At 49.4% G+C, this 24,427-nt stretch overlaps 1 protein-coding gene across 5 annotated transcripts in view; it reads right to left on the bottom strand.

Moving 5' to 3' along the window:
* Positions 1-24,427, bottom strand: part of IL1RAP (interleukin 1 receptor accessory protein) — a 64,208-nt gene that overhangs the window by 5,344 nt on the left and 34,437 nt on the right. For 3 of the 5 annotated variants that reach the window (XM_034781811.1, XM_034781812.1, XM_034781813.1), the window contains 7 exons: positions 21,007-21,172; positions 19,626-19,697; positions 17,249-17,378; positions 15,197-15,345; positions 11,136-11,285; positions 10,352-10,495; positions 2,146-3,984 (listed from right to left, as the gene is read on the bottom strand). In XM_034781811.1, the coding sequence (XP_034637702.1) occupies positions 3,617-3,984; positions 10,352-10,495; positions 11,136-11,285; positions 15,197-15,345; positions 17,249-17,378; positions 19,626-19,697; positions 21,007-21,172 (1,179 nt within the window). In that variant the 3' untranslated portion in view covers positions 2,146-3,616. The other 2 variants (XM_034781815.1, XM_034781814.1) reach the window with 2 other exon arrangements.

Here is a 24,427-nt window from a genome sequence, read left to right as displayed (position 1 = left end):
GGAAGCCACTTGGGACTTGGAGTCACCAGGACTATTCATTTGCTTAAAACTAAGTATGTGCATAAAGGCTTTGCGGGAATGGGACCTTGGCTGTATCTCCAGCACAGCACAACTATTCCTGTCCAGTTGGATGGACAGTGCACAGATTCCAGCTGTTTCTTTTTAACAATGGCTCCACAATGTGCATCCCGGTCTCACCAATGGGCATCACAGGGCTGTGATGCTGGCAGTCCCGGTGCCAGCTCATGCCAAGGCCCCTAGGTCCCAACTGAACGCTGATGAATGCAGAGTTGGAAACCCGTCTGGCTCAGCTGTGGGGTAGGATTATTTAAATAGGTATTAAACTTATAAAAATGTGTTAACACTTTATGAAATATTTATAGAATGCTGCATGTATTAATCTCGCTTAACATCTGTAGCTCATGTTATAAGGTCACATTAAGTGTTGGCGTTGTAAACCTCTAGCTGTGTAAGTCATCAAACAGGAAAGGAGCTTTAACTCATGTAAAATGCTGGCTTCCTGCAGAAAGGGTTAGGCCCTGCCCTGCTCTGCAAGAAGGCCCATTAAAACCAAATGAGCCATTGTGAAACATCAAAGCCAAAGAACAAAGCCATTAATTGCATTCGCTCCTTTTCCCCGCCCTCCCAGCAGAGGAGACCTGCGTGTAAACTCATCCCATCAATTTGAACTCAGGGAGGAAGGGAATAAAAATCCCCAGCTCTGTGCTGCCTGAACTCTTAGGGGCAAAGATTTCTAAGCCAAATCAAGAGTTCCCCAGGGCTTGGCCGGGGTTAGTCCTAAAGGACATAGAACTTGCATATTACAGCAACTTCTATTACCCCTTCGGAACCTAAGACGGAACCCATTTGTGTGTGTATGTTACCTGCTTTAACCTTGGAAATCGCCCTCATTTCTTTTCTTACTTAATACATCTTGTTTGTTTCTTATAGGATTGGCTACAAGTGTTGGCTTTGGTGAGCTATAAAAGGATGCAACTGGCCTGGGGTCAGTGACTGGACGTTTGGGACTGGGAGTAACCTGAATATTGTTGTGATTTTGGGGGGTAAGGGACCATGTATCACAAGGACAAGCTTACCTAGGTGGCATGCTAGATCGGATTGCCCACGGGGACTGTCTGTGACTCCATGTTAAGGCTGTCCCAGTGCTTGAGTTCACACTAGATAGATGGTTAGTGAAATCTAGGTTTAGGACTCACAACCAGTTTGGGGTTTGTGCCATTTCTTCACAGTCTGCCCTGAGGCTGGTATTCAAGCTTGTGAGCAGCTCCAGATAGCCTGACGCTACTCGGGTGACAGGTCAACCAAGAGTTACAATCTTAGCCACAATGTACATGCATTTGCCAGGAGTAACGTTCAATTCCAGAATAAAGCAAAAATGCCCCCATGTACCAAGACATCTAGGTGCCTCAAGGGAGGCAGAGAATTTTAGGACACTAGTAAATGATTAACAAATCTACAGACACATGGAAAAACCAATCCTCCTTCCCTAGGAAAGCAGGGCAGAGCTGACCTGCCCTGAGAACTGATTGCCCTCGAATATTAAACATTTCGATCACAGCAGAGTCTCAAAGCGCCAGCCAGAGCCAGGCCCCACGATGCTGGGCTCTGTAATAAGACAGACGTTTGCCCCAGCGAGCTGACAAGGGGACAGGGTTACACTCCAGCACAGTGGCTTAGCATGCCAAGCCCTTGCCTATTCCATCCAGAGCCGCTGCCTCCTGTCTAATCCAGGGTAAAGCAGCCCCGAGTGGAATTTTCAAAAGCTCCTGGCTTAACCCTGTTGCCACTGATGACAGGGGGGCTTTACCACTGACGGCACCGGGGGGAGCTGAGTGAGAGCATGAAGGAACAGCTGGAAGGCAGGCAGGACTGGTGCACTGGGGCCCAGCACCGACGGGCACTATTAAGACCAGGAAAGACACTTGTCAGGACCGGTCAGACGTGTGCCCGTGGCCCAGACCCGCTCCCCTGGTGCGTCGCACTGCTTCTTGCACATCCAGCCCTGCTAGTGTCCTTGGTGCGTCTCACTTCAGAGAGTGGGAATTCAGAAACAAAACATAGGCTGGCAAATACACTTCCATGTTTTAAAAAGGGTGGATCTACAAAACCAAAAATCAGGACAAGTAAGAGACTAAATAAAAATGCTTTATTGCTTCATACTCCTTAAAAATCTGTGCAGGGGGCGGGGCGTTTAGCCTTCCCTGAAAATCTGGAAAGTATGTGCAGACTAGGGTGACCAGACAGCAAGTGTGAATAATCGGGACGGGGGTGGAGGGTAATAGTCTTCTATATAAGAAAACCCCCCAAATATCGGGACTGTCCCTATAAAATCGGGACATCTGGTCGCCCGAGTGCAGAGTCAGTCCCTGGTGTCTCAACAAGAGCTGCTGAGGTCTGCCTGTTATATACGGTGAAATACAAGCAATGTTGTTGCTGTTGCACTTCTGAGCTCGGAGAGCAGTAAGTGCAGACATCCCAGTGGAATGTGAACTCTCTGAAGTGTCACCCCAAGCATGCCTGGCAGCAACGGATGTGCTGGTTGACTCACGTACCAAGGGCATGTAGATGTGGGCAGAACTTGGAGCAAGATGGTTTGGGTTTTGGTTTTGAAACAAAATGTCTCCTTTAACTCCTTCCCCAGTGTTTTCCAATGCCCAGCAGCATAGGTTGAACAGGGACGCTGCTCTTCAGCAGTAAAACGGAGCCGTCTGCAACCCTTGGGAAGTCCCTGAGCTTGTTCTACGAATAAGGGTCGCGTGCATGTGAAGGCAGGATCTGTGGCACTGTATTAACGGAGAAACTCCCCTCGATTCCAAGGATTGAGCACCACAGGGGCTTGGAAACTCAGAAGACTGCCATGAGTTTCTGAGCTGGGCCAGCTTTTGCCAGAAGGTATTTCTGTAAAACAAATACCACAAGAGTACCTTCAAAACAAAACATAAGTACATTTCTGTGACGATCGCTTCACATTTGTAAAGTCCCTGAAGGGAGTCGTTCCCATGGGAACACGTCCAGGAACGGTACGGGCCAGCCGAGTGCTAGGTGTGAACATGTATTGTAGTGTACGTCCCATCCTGAAGCAGAAATCAGGAGTGTCTGAATGAGCAACGTGGACACTCCCGTCTCCAAGGATCCTTACTGAAAGCATAACAGCCAGTCTGGTGACTTTGTTCAAACTGGCCCGGTGCTTCTATGAGGAGTGGCTACCGCCACGAGCCACTAATCAGAAGGGACGAAAGGCCATAAGGAGAGAAAGGGGGATCGAGGTCCCAGAATAGAGGGGCAGGGCTCAGGTCAGATCCCAAGAGTGAGAACGCTGACCCATGCAAACGCCTCCCTTCCCCCAAAGGTGCTTGCACCCTCCTGGATGGCAAATATTTAGCCCCTGAGAGTGGATGTAATGCTGACCGGTCTTATCCAGCTAAATAAAAGGCGGCACGTTTGAAACAGGGGCCAGTGAGCTCTTCTCTGACCAGGGCAGTTTGAAACGCCGTAGGGAGGTGCCGTTCTGAAATGCTCGAGACGGAATCCTTCATTGTAAACCCTCAGAGCCCATGTTCTTGTCCCCTCCCCAGCCTCGCTATCCCCTCCTCTATCAAACATCTCGCAGGGAAGAATTGGAAAGCTCCTGCTCGCTGATGGTAGCGCGCCTGGTCGTCTTCTTCAGTGGCAACTCCACCTGCAGCTGCTTCCAGAACCTGCCCCGTGGGTACTTGGACTTCTCGCCTTTCCACTTAATGACAGTGAGCGCAGTCTTGGCCCGCTTCAGCTCCTTCACCTTGCTCTTCTTGATAGCTTTGTACTGGACCAGGATGACTCGGATGCTGCCCTGGGAGACCATGTTCTCCAGACCGGCTTTGAGCTCCAGAAGGGCTTGTGTGCCCTGAAGGACGTAGTTGGGGCTCAGCACGACGAGCAGGCGGCGGCTTTTCTGGATGAAGCTCAGAGTTTCGTCTGTGACAACTGGGAGAGAAAGACACCGAGCTGGTTAGTGACGGCGGCAAACGCGCTGCTGAGCGACTGCGGCAAAGCAGACCCTCCTGAGAGGTCGAGCCCCCCTGTGAGACTGCATGGGATATCCCAACCACTTCAGGCAGGCCTCCGCTCCAGCAGCCAGCACCCCCCTCCTGCCCAGCAGCTGGGCCTTCTCTGATCCACAACGGATCTGCTACCCACTCCCAACCCCTTCTCTCCAAGCCACATGGCCGGGCTCCCCACGGGCAGAGCGTGGCTGCGGTCGCTCAGAGCCAGTGCCACGTAAACGCCATTGTGCCACGTTGCAGTGATAGTCTCGATCGCTGGGGGACGGCCGCGTGCGGAGAGCGAGGCTGCTTTGGGCCGGCCTGGATTTATCCCAGTTATAAATGGGACACAAAAGGAGACCACGCAATCTAATGGAGCAAAGCACGGCTGTCACGGGGTGTCATCCACCTGGTCAATGCTGTCACCTCAGCTAGAGGGAGATGCGATCTAAGAGAAGCTGGGACCATCTGCGTTTTAATCCTGCTGTCACACAGACAGGCCTGTGGGTAAATCATTTCACTCCCCTGCCTCAGTTTCCCCCTCTGTGAGACGGGGAGAGTAATTATCCACCCTCAGGGGTGTTCTGAGGGTTAATTTAATGTTGAATTGCTGAGTTCTAACTACTCTCCTGGACCAATTATTAAGCTACTGCTCCTGGCTCCCACATCACCGCACCGAGGGCACCTCCACGGTGTTCCCAGACGCAGGGACCTCAGCCGCACCGGGCTTTTTAATGTGGGGTCTCTAAAGCGACACCGTGAGAGTCAGTGACACGGTAGCGGATGCCTTTGATTTCCAGCAGCAGCGAGCAGATTTGCCTTAGCCACCTTCACAAAACTAATGCAAAGTCCTTCTGAAAGTGCATCTCCCAGCGGCTGCTTCCGTAGTTCACGGGCAGAAAATAGAATGGAAAAGAAAATAACGGCACTGAGCCGCCAACGGTGTCTGATTTGCTCCTGCCAGCAGACCTGGAGGGATAATCCATCTCCCTCTGCTTCGTCATCAAGGACAGCATAATCCTCTCCCTATCACACAGGTGCACACTCTGGGGCAGGTACCAGCTGCCCAAAGCTATCTCAGGGCCCGCCATGTTTCCCTAAGATGTAGATGAGTTGAAGCCCAGCAGTGTGTGATGGGGGAGCAGCAGCAATGCTGTATGTGGCACGGCAACTGAACATGACCTCGCCGCTGTCCAGGTGGGCTGGGACGGGCACTTGGGGGACCTAACCAGAAGCTGCTGAGCATTGCTGTGAGCCTGCGTCACACGGATGGGTATGGAAGCGCCGCTGGTTGGGCTTGAAGGCGAGGGGTGCCTAGATCGGGTTGGAAAGGAGAGACAGCAAAGAGATATGGGCAGGCAGGAGAGAAGCAGAGATGTGAGCGTGCAGAGCAAGAGAAAGAGAGGTACGCTTGCAGGCACTGCATGGCAGGCAGATTCCGGTGACCCACTTTCTTTGGGAATTCGCTGGGGCCTGTCAGGAGTTAGTGGATTCTCATTCTAGGAAGTCATGGTTAGCAAATCTGGCTCCCCTGGTCACCCCAAGAGACGGGCTGCGCCCATGCCAGCCACTCCACTGTCCATGCTGGAGACAGCGAGAGGCAGATGTGTGGCGGAGACTAGAGCTCACACATGGAGCGTCACTACCTCTCGGGCACATTCTCTTGTTTCGGCACAGGAGGTGGCCGGTGCATTTTGCAAGGGAGCATGAGGGTGAGGAGAGCCCTTTTCTGCACTCCTTGTTCCACACATCCCCATGGCACTCTCATGGTCTTTGCTTCCGGAGCACGGCACAGGAGGTTGGAGCCACATCGTAGAGGCCGGTGCAGCTCGGGGCCACGCTTGTTTGACCCGAGCACCAGATTCGTTTCTTCCGACAGGGCAGAGGAGTGGCCAGAGTCGCCTGGTGATGGGTGTCGTCAGACGCACGGTGGCAGACATCACCATGCCCCACGGGGGATTTAAACAAGGAGCTTTTCTTTTTGTGCAAGGACACGCAGCAGAAGAGCCCAGCCGCTCAGACACAAAGCGACGGCTACTCTGCCAATTACCCACATTACGGCTGAGCTCGACTGAAAGCTCTGCCCCCCCAGTGCACAGCTGAGCGGTAGTGCTGGACTTGGCTGATTTATTTCCTTTAGCTCTTTATTTTTTTTAATCAGATCCCTGCTGCTGCTCTCTCTCTGTAGAGAATTTAGAAAGAGGATCAGGCTTGCCCTGAGGGCAGGATACCGCTGTCTGCCTGCAGACCTGCCACCTTCAGATATGATCCTGCCAGATCTTACAAGGCAAGGAGAGGAAGGCTGTATCAACTCTTCGCTGGAAGAGTGCCACGGATTGGCTAGGGGCTGCAGGGAGTGGTGCTGGCCAGTCAGCAGATGCTGGTTAGAGCTGGCTGAATAGCAGTAAAAAACATTCACCAAATAATTTGAATCATGTACCGAAATGTGTGAATAACTTTTGGCCAGCTCAAGACATGACTGTCCCACTGAGTCACGCTGAACTGAAGTTCTGGTAGGGCGCGAGGGCACCATGCTGCTGGAAATCCCACCTTCACACACTCACCACCAGCAGCCTTTGAAATTCCCATGGCCCTTTTCATTGTAGGCAAATCATATGGACAAGATATTCCTCATGTCCTGTGCTAAACAACCCCTGGGTTCCACACACAAGGCGGATGAAGCAATCCCTGTGCACGCTGGTTGGAAAGCGCTTTGGGACCCTTTGAGAGGAAAGATGCTCTGTTGTTTTGAACTGGACCAGTCCCCGAGGAAGCAGAGTGGGTGATATCGCACATGGAGAGAAAGCGGGGTGAGAACACCAGAGCGAAAGGCAGAGAACGATTTATAGTTAGTTCCCAAGGAAAATGTGCATTTGCTGGGTTATGAGAGAATCACAGCAGACAGCACACTTTGAGAGCCAGGCAAGAACAGAACAGAACAGTGGAGCTGTAGGTCAGATGCAGAGCTGTCCTTCCTGCTGATATAAAATAGCTGTGGAACATAACGAGCAGAGACGTGAACCATAACAAGGCAGGGAAGAGAGTAGTCAATTAATGGGCATCTGGGACCAACACCAGAAGGAAAGGAAACAGGTTAAGCACTTCCTAAAGCAACCAGCCAATCTGCTCTTGAAACATTCAGCCCCATGCGTGCTTGGCTTCATTACAGTAATGTAGGACTGGACAGGGCTTGGAGAGGTTGTGTAGTCCAACTCTCTGCACTGAGGCAGGACTAAGTATTATCTAGACCATCCCTGACAGGTGTTTGTCTAATCTTAAGAACCCCCAATGACAGAGATTCCACAACCTCCCTAGACAATTTATTCCAGTGCTTAACCACCCTGACAGGAAGTTTTTTCCTAATTTCTAACCTAAATCTCCCTTGCTGCAATTTAAGCCGATTGCTTCTTGTCATATCCTCAGCGGTTAAGGAGAACAATTTATCACCCTCCTCTTTATAACAATCTTTTATGTATTTGTTGAAGTCTGTTATCATGTCCCCCTCAGTCTTTTCTTCTCCAGGCTAAACAAACCCAATTTTTTCAGTCCTCCCTCAGTGGTCAGGTTTTCTAGACCTTTAATCATTTTTGTTACTCTCCTCTGGACGTTCTCCAATTTGTCCACATCTTTCCTGAAGTGTGGTGCCCAGAACTGGACACAATACTCCAGCTGAGGTCTTATCAGCGCCAAATAGAGCAGAAGAATTACTTCTCGTGTTTTGCTTGCAACACTCCTGCTAATACCTCCCAGAATGATGTTCACCTTTTTGGCAACAGTGTTACATTGTTAACTCATATTTAGTCAGTGATCCTCTATAACCCCCAGATTCTTTTCTGCAATACTCCTTCCTAGGCAGTCGTTTCCCATTTTGTATTTATGCAGTTGATTATTCCTTCCTAAGTGAAGTACTTTCGTTTTCTGTTACCGTCTTTCCTTCCTCATTGAGTGAGGATCCTCCCATTCATGTTCTAACAACACAGGCCTACCCTGTTTCTGCCATCATTGTTCCTACTCTGGGGCCATGGAATCTTAGTCCTGGCTTTGTGCCACATCTCACCCTTAATGACCTGCTCTACCTGGAGCTTACTGCAAAAATGACATTGGGGGTTCCAAGTGTATCGCCTCTCAGGGACTCCAACTTATCTGCCCGCAAATATGTTTTATGTCTAACTGCCAGCCCTGCAAACCCTACCTGCGATCGGAGAGCCAAGTTGGATTCTTTCCTTTTGTACATCACCACCAGCAATAAAGAGACGGTAGGCTAAACTATGCCTTCCAGTGACACCTGTGCCAACACACGACTGGAACTTCATGAATCAATCCTGCTGATGCACAAGAAGGGACAGAACCTCTCTCTCTCCCAGAGCAGCATCAGCTCTGCAAGGTGAACTGGAGCAGAAAACCATACAAATATCAACTTGCTGATCTGACTGCTAACAGACACCGGGAGCAGATCTGCTGCGGAAGGAGATACCAAGTTTACGGAGTCTCTTCTCAGCACAGAACTGCACTTTTTAGCCCACGGCTGCCTCAAAATTGTGTTAAGAAGTAGAATAAACCCTGAAGATTTAGCCTAGAAAAAAACAAAACAACTTAAATCATCAGTGTTCACCAAACCCTCCTTCTGCTGTCTGGTGCTTTGCAGGGGCTGAACTAACCTGCTATTTTCACTTTGAATCGGTGCCCAAAGCCCCCAGTCAGGACTGGAGCCTGCTGTAAAACTGTAAGTTTTTGTAAAGGGCCAGATGATGCTGTCAAGTGACACCCGTGCAAACACCTGGTGGGAACTGCTCTGTGGCTCCAGGGTTTGGTGACATAAAAATGGTTCTTTTGAGCCTCCTCCCACCTGGGATTGTCAGTGGGTGGAAGGAAGGAGGAGCCACGGTCCTTCCCCTTTCTCTCAGCATTCACACCCTGTGGGATGCAAGGCCTCCGTCTACTGACCACTGGCCTTAGCTAGGCAGACGGGAACAACATAGAGTGAACAGCTGCTGAACTGAACTATCCAGGGCTGGCTGCAGGAGCCTGGACTTTCCGAGCATCTGCCAGAGCCTGACCATTGGCGAAAACAAACAAGCTGGCGTACGGCTCGCCTCTTCGAGCAGCCTTTGCATTGACCAACCACCCAGGGGCTTTAGCTGGTCACCCACCTGGTGATTCATCTTTGCTTACTTATCTGTCAAAGGGGTGGCGCCCAAGCACCTTGTCAACGGACTCTGCATGGGACTAGGAGAGCAAAAGGACCCAGGGTCTGATTCTGATCTCTTGCAGCTGCTCAGACCAGTGTATGACTCCAGGGGAGTCACTCCTGGTTTGGGGTAACTGAGTGCACAAGCCGCTACTTTGGAACAACCGAGCTAGTGATTTTTACCAGCACACGTTCTGACACAACCAGGCCCTCACTCAAAGTCCACTGAAGTCAAGAGCAGTCTTTCCATTGACTTCAGAGGCGGTGGCCCTTATCTAGCCTCCTACTGGGATTCTGGCATCTCTGTGCCCTGTAGCCATGTAGGGTTCCCCAGGAGATGGGGCATTTGGAGCACGGGCTGTTCTTGCATCTTTGCTTCTGCAACCCCAGGTTTGTACAACTGATCCAAGGAGGGTCCTGGATTTGGCCACTCCCGGGTGTGGAGCCCCTTGGCCCTGTCCATCATTAATGGGTGGGCCCCCCAAAAATACAAATGTCGTATTTGCTACTCAGGGTTATGAATATGCTGATATTTACTAAGGATAGACATGCTCCAGGGTATGAGCTACTCTCTAACTAATGGGGATTAGTAGGAAACTTTCCCTGAGGACTGGTCATCCCATCACTGCTATAGCAGGGTTTACTGCACCTTCCTTTGACGCAGCGGGTGCTAGCCAGGGTCAGTGACGTGGTAATGCACTGGATGGATTACGGATCTGGGCTAGTACAATAAATCCCCTATTCCTCAGTCCACCCCCCCAACTTTATCCTCTCCTCCTCAGGCCAGTTCAGAAGTTTTATTTAAGGATAGGGGTCTGGTTGCCTTGCGGTGCTTTTAGAGCGCAGTTCAACACTCCTCCTGGAAAGAGCATTGAAAAATACCCACTGTCATTTGACCATGGCAGCGCCCCGCACGCTGGCTCCAAGTGTTTGCAACATCCCGTGAAGCAAGATGCCGGAATCTGCTCCGAGGGATGTTTAATGGCGTGGGGGATACTGCTTTGAAATAAAGTGTAACATGAAAGGCCAGGTTGTTCTCACCCTCCTCTCAATAACCACGGCCTCCCACCTACTAAAGGGGAAGGGCATGAACGGCGGGCATCCCCCGGGACATACTCACTTCCCCCGGGGAGGCTGTCTCTGTCGAAGATACACAGCTTGTATCCGAACTCATTCTCCAGGACTCCACGCAGGGTCAGCAGCACAAACTCCTCTTCCTCGGCATTCCGGGCATAGGACACGTAAATGTCATACTCCTTCCCGTCTGAGAGAGAGACTTCGGTTACTGGCTACGGCCCGTGCCTTCCTCCGCCATTCAGCCCCCGCCTCCCCGCTGCCTCTCGAGTCTTACAGATGCCGGGCACCTGTACCTATGAGCCATCTCGCCAGACAAGGCTCTGCGCTTCTCCAGCCTCGGCCGGACTCAAAGCGCCTGGCACACATTCACGGGATCAGCAGCAAACCCGCCATTCCAGCCAGGGACCTACTATCATCCCAGTTCTCCATAGGAAGAAATAGCGGTGCGGCGTGCCTGGGGGATGAGCTCAGAGTGACATAAGAAGCCTGATTCTGTGCTCGAGACAGAAGACCATTCTTTCCACACCCTTAGCAGAGAGGCCAGAGACCGGACAACGGTCCCTCGAGACGGTCCCATGAAGCAATGTGTGGAGAGCTTACACTATCATGGCCATGCCGCACCTACTGCAAGGATACCCTCCTAGACCCTGCCTCTGGCTCTTCTCGCAAGCACTCCGTTCACCCCAAAAAGGGAAAACAGTTAAGGACATTTAGGGTCAGTGATACCCTGCTTCTGGAGGGGTAGAAATGGCCTGACACGAAGTTATCTCCAGAACCAAAGGGACTGGCAGCAAGAAGCAGGCCCTGTAACTCTGTGAAACCCTTACCTAGGATGGCTTCGTCCGTTCCAAAGTGAGCCCGGTAGAAGAGAACCATTTCGAGCCAATAAACGTGGTAGACGACAATCAGGATCACCACCAGCAAGACGGTGGATCCTAGTCCGCAGGCCAGTTCCACGGTGTACCTTGGAGCTAGAACTGGGGTTAAAAACAGACAGGTCTTTTTTCATGGAATACGCTGGTCTTCCATTTTAATGGGCACATGGCTGGATCACAGGCAGCCGAAGGGCATAATACAATGTGAGCCCATCTGCAAATGGAGGTTTCTGTAGAACATCAAAGGCTAATGCCTAAATAAACACACACACACGCGCGCGAGCCCTGGGCAGTTTTTGGAGGCTGGGCGGTTGCAACATGAAGGAGGCAATTGAAAGGGAGACAAAATGACTGAAGGGCCAGTTCTGCTCCCCATACAGACACTGAAGATGGGTCACTCCCCACATCTTCCCGGAGCAAGACAGAGGCCAGGGAGGAATCTCTGAGCTACAGTTCCCTTCTGCCGCAGGATGGCCCTCACTCTGGGCTGGGCCCAAAGGTTCGAGCTGGCCCCAGAGGGTACGATTGTGAAAGCCGCCTTTTCCGGAACAATCCTAGCCTTGGAAACAGCATGTAGCAAGTGCAGTGGGTGTGATCGGCGCATGGATACGGGGAAAGCCAGGCCGTAACCAACAGCCCCAGCCTGGAGCGGAATAACTCATGGCCACCATCTTATGCTCCTCTCATGCCTTGTCCCAAAGAGATAACAAGTATGTAAGTAGCATCCCCCGACTGTTTCTAGTCACGAACCAGAAGGAAGGCTCTGAGAAAACACTGGAAAGACTGAAATGTTTGCAAAGAGGTAAGATGACTTGTCCTAAGCAAGACAGACTCTCTCATGAAGCCAGCATTTGCTAACAGTAGTATCTGAGATGCCCGTTTTTCCCCCATACTTAGAACAGGAATTAACGAGGTAACTGTGTGGCATCACTAGGCAAATACTGCTCTTTGAATGGGCACAGCCGAACTAAGTGACGTGTGCAGCGGCAGTTGGGATAGAGAGCCATCAGCAGTAAGTAGAAGCATCACAAAACTCGTGAATATAACTGAGCTTTATTAGCGAACAAACCAAACCACCAGAAAGAGAATATACAAACTGAAAGAATCCACCAAATCTCCATGGGTAGCAAACAGTACAAGAGATACACGGAACCGTGAAAGAGACAATCCCAAGAAGAATAAAACCAGGAGCCAGTGGCAGGGAGAGGGGGGAATTTTTTCATAGCCAACATAAAAGAAATACAAGCCCACTTGCTAACATTTATAAGGCAAATGGTACTGAGAGGTTAGGTCCTGGCCACGAGTGACATGATGTGATGGTCTGCAGCTAGTTGACTTTAGCCTGCTGTGGTCCAGGCTGGTTCTTGCACTCTGCTGTGGAATGGAGCAGAAAGCAAAAAAGAGGACATAAGTAACTTGTCTACAGAAAGAGAAGCTTCCAGTCAACTCTCCTGGGGTCTGACAAAGTGGACAGGAGGGAAAGAGAGACAGTTGCAGACAGTCAAGCATCAGTCAGCCAAGAAACAGTGTTCTGTGAGGTCCTGGATGGCTGTGTTTTCTAATCAAAGGGTCAACTTGCCAGGCATCTCCATTTTCCTATCCAGAGACAAGAAGTAAGTGCATAGACACTACAGGGATGACTGCTCGAGAAAAGCCTAAGGTAGGCAGATAGATAGATGGCTCTAACCCAACTCTGGCCTTGATTAATTGCATGCTCTGTCTGGGGCGCCTGTCTGAAGAGACACACAAAGATTGTCGCAAGTGGACAATTCGATAAAGAAAAGGGGGTGAGAATAGCCGCAAAGCGGTCGTTAGTGAGGAAAGCCTTCCTTCGAGTCAATCATGTCTAAACTCCCAGCAACCCTGGCGGCAGCAGAGTGGAACATGAGGAGCCAAAAGGCTATTTTTTGGCATCTTGCATTTGAAATAAGTTAAACAGGGCAGACTCCACTCTGGTGGAGCTTCTTAGAAACAGCAATCTTTCCTGATGTGCCGCCGGGCAGTCTCTGTACAGTGCTGTCACCCACTTGAGGTTAGTGAGGTAACAGAAATGTCCGCCTAGCTAAGGAAACCTGGTGCGGACATGCCTGAAGAAAGGGTTTTGGCTGCTGTGACATGGGTGTGTGAAACAGGAAAAATACCTCTCAGGTTAAGAGAGAAACAGCTCTAGAAAAAGTCGGCTTGCGAAGTCAATGTCTCTGAATTACACTTTTTATCTGGTATCAGAGGGGTAGCCGTGTTAGTCTGAATCTGTAAAAAGCAACAGAGGGTCCTGTGGCACCTTTGAGACTAACAGAAGTACTGGGAGCATAAGCTTTAGTGGGTAAGAACCTCACTTCTTCTTGCATCTGAAGAAGTGAGGTTCTTACCCACGAAAGCTTATGCTCCCAATACTTCTGTTAGTCTCAAAGGTGCCACAGGACCCTCTGTTACTTTTTATCTGGAATTTGCCCCCAGTCCTGGCAGTTCTAGATCACCCTCCCACAGTGACCGAGGCAGGAACCAAAACCAGAGCACAGTGCGGAGTGTTTCATACTCCAAGGGCTGTTTAGTCTCCCTCTGGGCATCTCAAAGGAACGTGACCTAGAAGGGTTTCAAGCACCAGCAACGTCCAAAAGGCATTTCCTGTCTGTCCGGTCACACTGGCGGGGAAGCAGTAAGGTGGTGACCTGCCTCAGGGACACTCTGCCAGGAAACCCATCAGGAGAGACCACGAACGTCTTTTCTCTTCAAAGAGGCCCCAGGGTCAGAGAGGATGCTCTGATTAGCATTTCCCAGTGAAGGGCAGTTATCTGACTCACGGGCCTGTTCTACTGATGCACAGGCCCTGGGTCACCCCACACTAAAAATACTGGGTTTAACAGGGGTGAACAGCTTCGGTGGGAAGAACCTGTGTGCTCGTGCCTTGGTGAGTTTCCACTGACCCTCTTGCAAAGCGGTGGCATGTTTAAAGCCGGGGAAAGAGCCTGAGCAGCACCTGGGACAGTGAGCATTGCTAGGCTACAAAGGGAGGTCAGCGCATCGCTCTACCGGCAAGTCTAATCAGCCCATGTTTTTTTCAATTTCCTGGTGCACAGTCCAGAAATGCCAGGCCTCAGCAAAAGCTCCCCCAGCCTGTGCTGACAGCACCCACTGCATGTACCGCTTGGCATGGGGTTGGAGGAAAATATTCTTCCATCATTTAGGGCAGAATGGTTTCTGTAGTTCTGTGATCGGGATCCTGAGCTTTAAAAGAAGAGACAGAGTACAAAAAAGGCTGCAGCTTCCCACACAACCCAGCTTGGTCAGCAGAAATGAACGGAGAAAAGCCATCAGATCTGGCGGCTGCAGGATGTATCTTCTCCTCCCGCGATACAGAGATAAATGGGAACCGTGTCCATGCACCACGGAGATAACAGATGTCTAAAGAACAACTGGATGGCACCTCCGAGAGGGGTCTGACCGCTGACGTAGTGTAACAACCTGGTGCCGGTCCCTGAACTGGAAAACACCTCGGGGCAGAACACCATGAGCCCCTGCTCCCCGAGGGCTAGATCGAGCCTTTAGGCTCAGCCCAAGGAAGGGCAACAAGTCCCTGCGCCACCCCAGAAGCGGCACCAACAAGGAACCGTGACTCAGACAGAATTCTCCCTTGCTTTGAGGGAGAGTTCGTCCTTTCCTTCTTTTCAGGGTGCAACTTACTAGCCTCTTTGGCCCTGCTCCTCTTGGTGCCTAGAGGGACTAGAACCATGGTTTCACGCCCCATCTTTCTCCACACCCACCTGAGCGCAGTGGGGAATATCAGGCATGCAGCCTCCACTCTCGTCCCTATAGCCGGAAGTGCCATCTGGGTAGCAATAAGAAGGCTACACAGGAGCAGAGGGAGCAGGAAATATTTACTCCCTCTATTCCCTTGTATGACCGCGTTCAGCCAAGGCCCATCTTGCCCCAAGAAATTTCTTCCATATTCGACCATGCGTCTAAGATTTTTGCCTTGCTGCATCCGTTAAGCCGCGGTTGAGCAAATCCATTACCTTTCATTCTCACCAGGGCCGCATGGTGAACCTCCCCTCTGGTGTTTCTGGCATGACAGGTGTAGTTACGCTTCAAGTCCTTGGCTGTGACCTTGGGAATGGTCAGAGTCTTTGTGACCTGCTTGTGTCCAAGGTCGTCAGTAACGACGCTGGAACAGAAAAGTTAAAGGATTGCACACGCTAACGCTGGCTGCACTGTTTGTGATTTTTATATACATACACACATACATATATACACACATACACACACACACAATTCAGCCTTTTCTTTTTTGCAAAATCACACCCATATTTAGGAATTGCTTCATTTTTCACAGGAACATTTACAGCAGAACGGTTTGACCTTTTGGTTGCTCTGTGAACTGGTTTCGTTTAATTTTCTTGGCATTACTTTTGCTTATTGCCAGCGTGCGAAATATGATTGTTTAACTGGTGTCCTGGGGCATTTTAGAGAGGAAGGGTGGGCTTGCCATAAGGCACTGGACAAAGACTCATGAGATCTGGGTTCAGTATCCACCTTCATCACAAACTCTCTATGGGACCCCGGGCAAGTCATTTAGTCTCTCTGTGCCTCAGTTAGCCATCTCTAAAATGGGGATAATAAGATTTCCTTTCTTCTCCACTTCGTTTTGTCTGTCTAGTCTGTAAACTCTTTTTGAAACAGGGACCGTCCTTCAATATGTGTCTGTACAACAACCAGCACACTGGACCCCCAATCTTGGTTGGAACCTCTATGTGCTACTGTAACACCTAGTCATAGATTCACAAATTCCAGAGCCAGGAGGGAGAGTTGTGGTCACTGAGTCTGACCTCTTGTATAGTGCAGGTCAGACAACTTGCCCCAAATCATTTATAGAGCAGATCTTCTAGACTGACACCCCATCTTGATTTTAAAATTGTCATTGACGGAGAATTCACCACAGCCCTGTTCCAATGGTTAATAACTCTTGCTGTTAAAACATTACGCCTTATTTCCAGTCTGAATTTGTCTAGCTTCAACTTCCAACCATTGGATCATGTTCTACCTTTTTCTGCTAGACTGAAGAGCCCATTGTTAAATATTTGTCTCTCATGTAGGTACTTTTACAGACTGTCATCAAGTCACCCCTTAACCTTCTCTTTGTTAAACTCAATAGATAGAGCTCTTTGAGTCTACCGCTGTAAAGCAGGTTTTCTACTCCTTTAATCATTCTCGTGGCTCTTCTCTGACCCCTCTGCAATTTATCAACATCCTTCTTGAATTGTGGGCACCAGAACTGGACACACTATTCCAGCAGTGGCTGCACATTACTGCAACAAATAGATGTAAAATAATCGCTCTGCTACTTTATATCCCCCTGCCCTCCATCCCAGGATCACATTAGCTTTTTTGGTCACAGCATCACACTGGGAGCTCAAGTTCAGCTGATTATCCACCATGACCCCCAAATCTTTTTCAGAGTCACTGCTTCCCAGGATAGAGTGCCCCATCCTGTAAGCAAGGCCTGCATTCTTATGTACATGGCATTCTAATGATGATAATGCTCATCTTCAAATGAATTCTGTTTCATCCTCAAGCTAATTATGGATTGGTTCTACTACCCATCATATTTATTAATATTCTTATGAACAAAATGATGACTGTCTGACCCAGTACGGCCGTTCTTATGTTCTTATGTTCCTTAGGGGGCAGTGGCACACCCTAGCCAGTTTGTGATGCTAATCCCAATGATGAGCTCTCGTTAGCTTATGGAGTCTCTTAATGATGTCTCTTTTGAAAGAAAACTTGGTGACAAACAATGAGCAGATCGTGGTTAAGTATCATAACTACGCACGGGTGCTGCACTGCACCCTGAAGGGATTTGATCTGACTAACACTAAGAAACGAGTGATCCTTGGCTCCTAAAGTTTGAGACTTGCCAATAACCTGAACAGGCTTTTTCCATTGGGAGCTCCAGGTGTTGCCAAAAGGGGCAGTGCTGTTGAATACCCCAGGCCTCTCTCTGTGGGATCCTGTGTGCGGCTAGCGGAGAGGGCTGAAAAAGCTATGCAATGAACGTTACGAAACGTTACCTTTCGGAGACTTTTATTTTCAGGTCCGTGATATCGTCTGTATTTTTTCCATCAACCGTCCACCAAAGCTCCGTTCGGGAGTCCTTCAGAAAGGTGAAGTAAACTTCGCAGGGCAGAACAAGCTCGGCACCTAGGAGCAGAGGATTAGGGTGAAGTGGACATAGCAGCAGCAGCCTTGCATCGCTTCTACTGTCCAAGGCCTTTCATAGCCCGAGTGTAAATAGAAATGAAAAGGAACAGTCACAAGAGTGAAATGCCTGCAAGCTGCATGGAAGCTTTTTCAAAACACCATAATAGAGGCTCAAATTAAATGTATACTGCAAATAAAAAATACAGGAAGAGGACCAAAAAAATGCCACCACGGCTAAACAACAGAGTGAAAGAGACGGGTAGAGATAAAAAGACATCCTTTAAAAACTGGAAGGCAAATCCTACTGAGGGAAATAGAAAGGAGCATAAACTCAGACAAGTCAAGTGTAAAAGTATAATCAGGCAGGTCAAAAAAAGATTCTGAAGAGCAACTAGCAAAAGACACAAAAACTACCAGGAATGTGGCCAAAATACATTTTCAAATGTCTGATAACCGTGCAATAGTGGGAATATTTCACTTTTGTTTTACAAATGAACAGTAAACAAACAAACAAACAAACAACTCTCTCCCTAACCAGGTACTTAAGTGGTTCCTACCACCACATTGTGAGCGCCTGTGGTGCGGTGTTCACCCCATACTTGCCCGGAAGGGGTTAATGTAGGCTAAGGAGCAGGCCAATCAACCAGCCAGGCCACAGCTGAGGGCAATAGGAGGTTTAAGTAATCCCCTGACTGACTGAGGAAGCCCAGAGGAGGAATGGGCTGGGTTTATAAAGGCAGGAAGCTGATAACAGAGGGGGCCGCGGGAAACAGCCTGCAGTTACTGCCAGGGAAAAGGGAGGTGTGTTTGGGGCTACCGAGGCAAGTAGCCTACGGTTACTCCCTGGGAGCAGGGAGCTGTGAGGCTGGCAAACCCAGAGAAGTGGGGAGAGCTGGAAGGTAAGGAAGGGCTCAGGGAAAAGGCAGCAAAGTCCAGGGTGGAACAGCCCGTGGCTGCAGAGTGGAGGGTCCCTGAGCCGGAACCCAGAGTAGAGGGTGGGCCCGGGTTCCCCTACCTGCCACTGGGGAAGTGGCACCAGTTAGGCAGTGACTGGGAAGATGGCTTTGAAGAGACTGTGATACCCCCTAAGCGCGCACAGCGACCTGGCCAGAGGGCCAAGTGTCACAGAGAGTGCAGCAGTAGGATGTGCAGCAAGCAGCAGAAGGGGGGCCCTGGCCCTGGACGGTGCTGGTCCCAGAGCGGCCAGGAGGAGGCACCCCCAGCTGTCAGTGAACCCCATGAGAGTGGGGTCCCCCCCACACACAATAATTGGTTTATTCTCAACACCCCTGGGAGGCCAGACGGGGCTGTTGTCTCCATTTTACAGATGGGGAACTGAGGCAGAGAGAGAGTAAATGACTTGCCCAAGGTCCCACAGGAAGTCTGTGGCAGAGCAGGGACTGATCCCAGATCTCCTGAGCCCAAATCCAGTGCCTTCAGGACAAGATCTTCCTCCTTGTTATGAATCATGTTTATTATTTATTTATTATTTGTAATACTGCAGCTCCCGGAAGCTGTCCGTGCCTAACGATCAACGAAGAATGTGCTAGGAGCTGTGCAAACCCAGAGTATCAGACGGTCCCTGCCCCGAAGAGCTAACAATTTAAAGAGACCAGACAGGCAGAGGGCCGGGGAAGCGGGAAAACACACCAGCAGAGTGAACTATGTGAGGGTGGGCATAATTTTAGGAGGAGATCGGCTAAATAGAAAGAAAGGGGTGGGAGAGAGGGCAGGAGAGAAGACAGGCAGGTGTGGAGTGAAGATAAGCTAAGGAGACTGTGGGAGGGGAGGGTTAGCACAACCAGACAATCAGCACGGGGCAGAGAAAGTCCAGTTAAACCTGTAGAAAGTTCTCTGAATGTCTGCAGATCCCTGTCTTGGCCACTTCTGAGGAACGGACGCCCCCAGCTGCACCCCATTTTACCCCCTTCTCTGCTTCTGAAGCTGCTCCTACCAGCTGGAGCCTGATTTCCACGTTTATTATTTCAGTAAGTCTGTCTGCTCAAAGAACTGCCTTAAGCTGTGTTCTCGTGTCCCATAATTGGGCTTCGGCAATTTGGAAGCGACAGAAAAGAGAGAGGATCCCATGCTGCTTGCAAAGCAATCCTGGCCCCGCATATGCTTCATGTAAAGACGCGAAGGAGAGCCGTGGGAAAGCAGGCAACCGAAATGAACCCCTGTGCTTGTTAATTACATGGCTTAAGATAATCTTCCCCATCACTGTGGGCAGCTACCGCTGTGATTTACCTGCTTCGAGTTCGTAGATTATTTTCGCATTTGGAGAGAGAATCTGCGGTGGCATTGCCTTGTTTGGAGACCCTGCAGAACAGAAAACAGAATCCCCCCCCCCGGGGTCCCAGTTGAAAACACAATCAGTCTTCGTTAGGATATTGAATGATTTCAGACTATTTTATAGTAACTAGCCATTTGCATATACCCTACCCTCTGTGACCGCACACTAGGGTCACTCACCCCCTGCTTCCCTGAGCCCCCAGATGTGTGTACCCATCTCCCGCTGGAGTTGCTAAGAATTGTGCATATGTCCCAAAGAGCAGAAGCTGATCTAAGTAGAGAGTGGTCCCAGTCACAAAACTTGGTGCCCAATCCAGATTTTGAAAACCCCCAAGTATAGGGCTGTCTGGACAGATGATCTGGGCCCAGTTGCAGTCCGGAGGAATCACACCTCCATCTAGGCACTTCGGCCTTTACCTACAGTTCAGCCTATCCCACAGATTTTTCTACTGCTGCTCTTTAAAAACAACAACAAAAAAAACTGGTTTTTCCTGCCAGCAGTATTCGCTCCTCCTACCATGCATTCCGTGAGCAGCTGTTACCACGTGACACAAGCACGTTCTAGTGTCTACCAGGGCTTTACATTCTGCATTGCGTTTGCTGCCACTTAGACCTTGGCTACAGTTGCGGATTCACAGTGCTGCCACGGCAGCGAGCTGAGAGCTCGCTCACAGCGCTGCAAGTACGCCACCTCTCCGAGGGGAATAGCGTGCCGCGCTGCGAGCGAGCACTGCAGGCGTTGATTACACTGGCGCTTCACAGCGCTGCACTCGCTGCGCTCACGGGGGGTGTTTTTTCACACCCCTGAGCGCCACAAGTGCAGCGCTGTGAATTGCCAGTGTAGCCAAGGCCTTAGACTGAGCGTTCTTTGTTACTTGCATAGCACCACATGTAGGCAGCTCTGAAGAGACAGCCTCTGCCCTGAAGATCCTACCGTCTGAACAGATGAGCCTGCTAGTTTTAAAATACAGCCTGAGAGATGGTAGGAAACATACAACAGCCACTGGAAAAATGAGACGCTGTTTCTAATCGTGAGTTGAGATCACCATGGACAGACCGTAACGAGGCGATGCCAGCAAAGGCCAGCCTAGATCATCTCATCCTCACTCGCACTACTCACCCAGCCGGAGATGTGTCCTGGGCATTCACACGCCGGGGGAGGCTGACCCCAGCAAACCGAAATACACACCTGGTGGTGGCAGATTAATTAATTAATTTATGCCAAGGAGTCAGAGATGGGACCAATAGTCAGTCACTGACTGAGCCCGCAAGAGCCTTCTCCAGATCTTTTCATCTCTGCCGCTACAATTCTGCACGGTTTTTTTATCCTCCTTACCTACTACCTTCATCCTTATGCTTCTGGTGAGGTTGTAGGTCCTTCCGTTCTCCGTGTAGCTCACAATGCAGGTGTAGTTGCCTTGGTACGCACCGCGGACAATGCCAATGATGAGTGTTGAGTCTCTGGGATATCGGTCGTGGAAGCCATTCACCAACACACAGTTCTAGAAGCAGGCAGCAAAACACTTACATTGTTGGAACAAAAATTCAGAAACTTGTTTTCAATCCCTCTATAAAAATCTAAAGCTCTGCTTGGAATAAGCCTAGCAGGCAGTATTTGGATTTTGATTCAATTCAGGCTAAGGTCTAAGTTCTACAGCATCAAAATCTCATGAGTCCAATAAGGTGAGGGAGACATTTGTCCACCCTTTGCCTCGGTTTCCCCAGATGGAGCAAGTTACTTTTCAGGAAAGATTAAGGCTGGGATAGTCCAAGGAACTGGAAGGAATCAGGCACCCAGCTCCCGTTGAACTATATGCCTAATTCCTCTTCGCCTCTCTTCCAAGCGGTATGAGTTGCTGGGGCTCTTCAGGTCAGTTTCCCATTGATGGAGAGATCACTGATGTGGAGTTTGGGTACTGCCTTTGTTTAACTTCTTTTTTCACACTATAGGCACCTGTGCCGGAACAGAGGATGCTACAAACAGCCTGCAGGCAAATCCCCTCTTTCAGAAATATCAGCCAATGCCTGGTTCCCAGGGAGCAACTCTGCCTCAAGAATTAGAGAGATTGAGACAGACAGCAAACTCCCTTACTGTTTATAACAGCTCCCCCAAAGATTCCACATCACAAAACTAACCATACAGCATGTCTTCGGACTGTACGCTGCTCGCACTGTAAGAAAGCGAACAGGTGAGACTGTAACAGCACCTGCTAGTGTCTCCTGCCATAACATCCCTTAAACTCCTGGGCCATTAGGCTCTTTTAGGCTGTGATTTTCAAAGCACCCACCAAAGCCAACTGGATCTGCGGGTCTCAGCCCCTCTGGAAACCAGCCCATAAATGCACACAGTTTAGCTAAGCAGTGAACAAAGGGGAGACGTAACTACCACCTACAGGTTATTTAGAGGCTACAAACACCAAGAAAGGAGAAGAATTATTTAGCTCAGTACCAAGGGGTATAATGGGATGAAATTAAAAAGGAAAACCTGTGGCTGGAGATTAGGGGAAAAGTCCCAGAACAAGAGCTATGGGGCTGTGGAAAGGTTTACAAGAGAAGTGATGGAACACGCTGGCAAGTAAAACCTTAACCACCTTTGCACTTCCAATGCTTTTAATTAGGACTAAAACAGCATTTAAAAGAGAACTGGATAAATTCATGGAGGTTAAGTCCATTAATGGCTATTAGCCACAATGGGTAAGGAATGGTGTCCCTAGACTCTGTTTGTCAGAGGGTGGAGATGGATGGCAGGAGAGAGATCACTTGATCATTACCTGTTAGGTTCACTCCCTCTGGGGCACCTGGCATTGGCCACTGTCGGTAGACAGGATATTGGGCTAGATGGACCTTTGGTCTAACCCAGTACGGCCGTTCTTATGTTCTTATGTTCTTAATCACTGGAGTATCCAGGCACCAACAAAACTGCCTCAATAAAATTTTGTCTCCACTGCTCCCCTTCGTGTGTTGGGTTTTTCTTCTTTCTCTCTACGACAGCGAGCGCAGGTACTGCAAGGAATAATCTTGAATAGGCAAGGCGAAGGAGTAGATGACTCTAGTAGGTTTATTCCATCTCTGACTTATCAGGTTCTATAAGAAAAAGAGCTCTTAGCGATGCTGAGATGCTGGAAGGGTGAGGGGCCCAGAAGAAAGAAAGATACGGAAGTAAAAAAAAGGACAAGAACTAAACTTAACTCTATTCACAAACTGACACCAAGTTGCACGGACACGTCTGCAGCTGGCATAGCACTTTTGCTCTCAATGAGACTACGCTGATGGATGTCAGCTGAGGATTTGACCCAAAATGAGCAACTGACCAAAAGAAATCCACAGGACAGGAACCTTAATAAGCCTTCCTCTTTGTCAGAAAAAGCAGGGAACCTGTCCCAAGTTCCAAGTTACAGGCCCCTTTTCAGAAAGGTTTATATCCTCTAAATATGCTGATGATAACTTGACTGTCATAAAAGCCAAAGATTTGTACGTTTTCCAAGTGATTATTTCTGAATGGTGCGTTTCCAACTCAGATTTATCTTAATGTGACAGTTGAAGACAGAGGTAATATACCATTGTTAATGGCTTTTACTAGGCCAAATGACTTTTACGGCTTGCTGTCTGCAAAATGATTTAAGTGGGGCTCTTTGTTTCATTCTGCTAATTGATTGTCAATATTTGAACATCAATAGATGATACAAATTAGTCATGTAAACCACCAAAATGAAGCTATTCCTCTTGGACACTGCAATGCCTGTCGCTAGCCACGGCAAGCGGAATCTCAAAAACCTCAAAGGAGACATCAAGATTTTAAAAAGTGAGGAGCACCCAACTGCAGACACCGGAGAGGGGCCTAATTTTCAGGCGGTGCCTCCAGTTGGGCCCCCAAAAATCACTCGTCACTTTCCAACCTCTTCACCTAATAGTAATAATTGGGACGTAGATGTCCAGGTGCTTTACAAAGGAGGTCAGTATGGCTAGCCCTATTTTATAGATGGGGAAACCTTGAGGCACAGAATGGGCATGTGACCTGCCCAAGGTCATTCAACAGCCCAGGAACTGAACCAAGATTTCCTGAGTCCTGGTCTACTGCCCTCTCCAGAAGGCCACCCTGCGGCTAAACTCTTCCTTGTTAGAACATAAGAACGGTCATACTGGGTCAGACTAAAAGGCCATCTAGCCCAGTGTCCTGTCTTCTGACAGTGGCCAATGCCAGGTGCCCCAGAGGGAATGAACAGAACAGGTAATCATCAAGTGATCCATCCCCTGTTGCCCATTTCCAAACAGAGGCTAGGGACACCATCCTTGCCCATCCTGGCTAATAGCCATTGATGGACCTGTCCTCTATGAATTTATCTAGTTCTTTCTTGAACTGTGTTATAGTCTTGGCTTTCACAACATGGAATTCCACAGGTTGACTGTCCATTGTGTGAAGAAATACTTCCTTTTGTTTGTTTTAAACCTGCTGCCTGTTAATTTAATTTGGTGACTACTAGTTCTTGTGTTATGAGAAGGAGTAAATAACGCTTCCTTCTTTACTTTCTCCACACCAGTCATGATTTTATAGACCTCTATCATATCCCCCCTTAGTCATCTCTTTTCCAAGCTGAAAAGTCCCAGTCTGATTAATCTAGGCCCCAATCCTGCGTCAGTGCCAGCAAGGGACGTTTTACTGCTGACTTCAAAGGGAGCGAGATTGTGGCAGCAGCTCCAGTAATGTCAGTGGAGCTGCATCAGGGAGTTTGGGGTAGAATTTGGCTTCCTGGTTCGTC

Source organism: Trachemys scripta, chromosome 9, assembly GCF_013100865.1.
Source record: "Trachemys scripta elegans isolate TJP31775 chromosome 9, CAS_Tse_1.0, whole genome shotgun sequence".
Classification (NCBI taxonomy): Eukaryota; Metazoa; Chordata; order Testudines; family Emydidae; genus Trachemys; species Trachemys scripta.
This window is presented reverse-complemented; position numbering and strand designations above follow the sequence as displayed.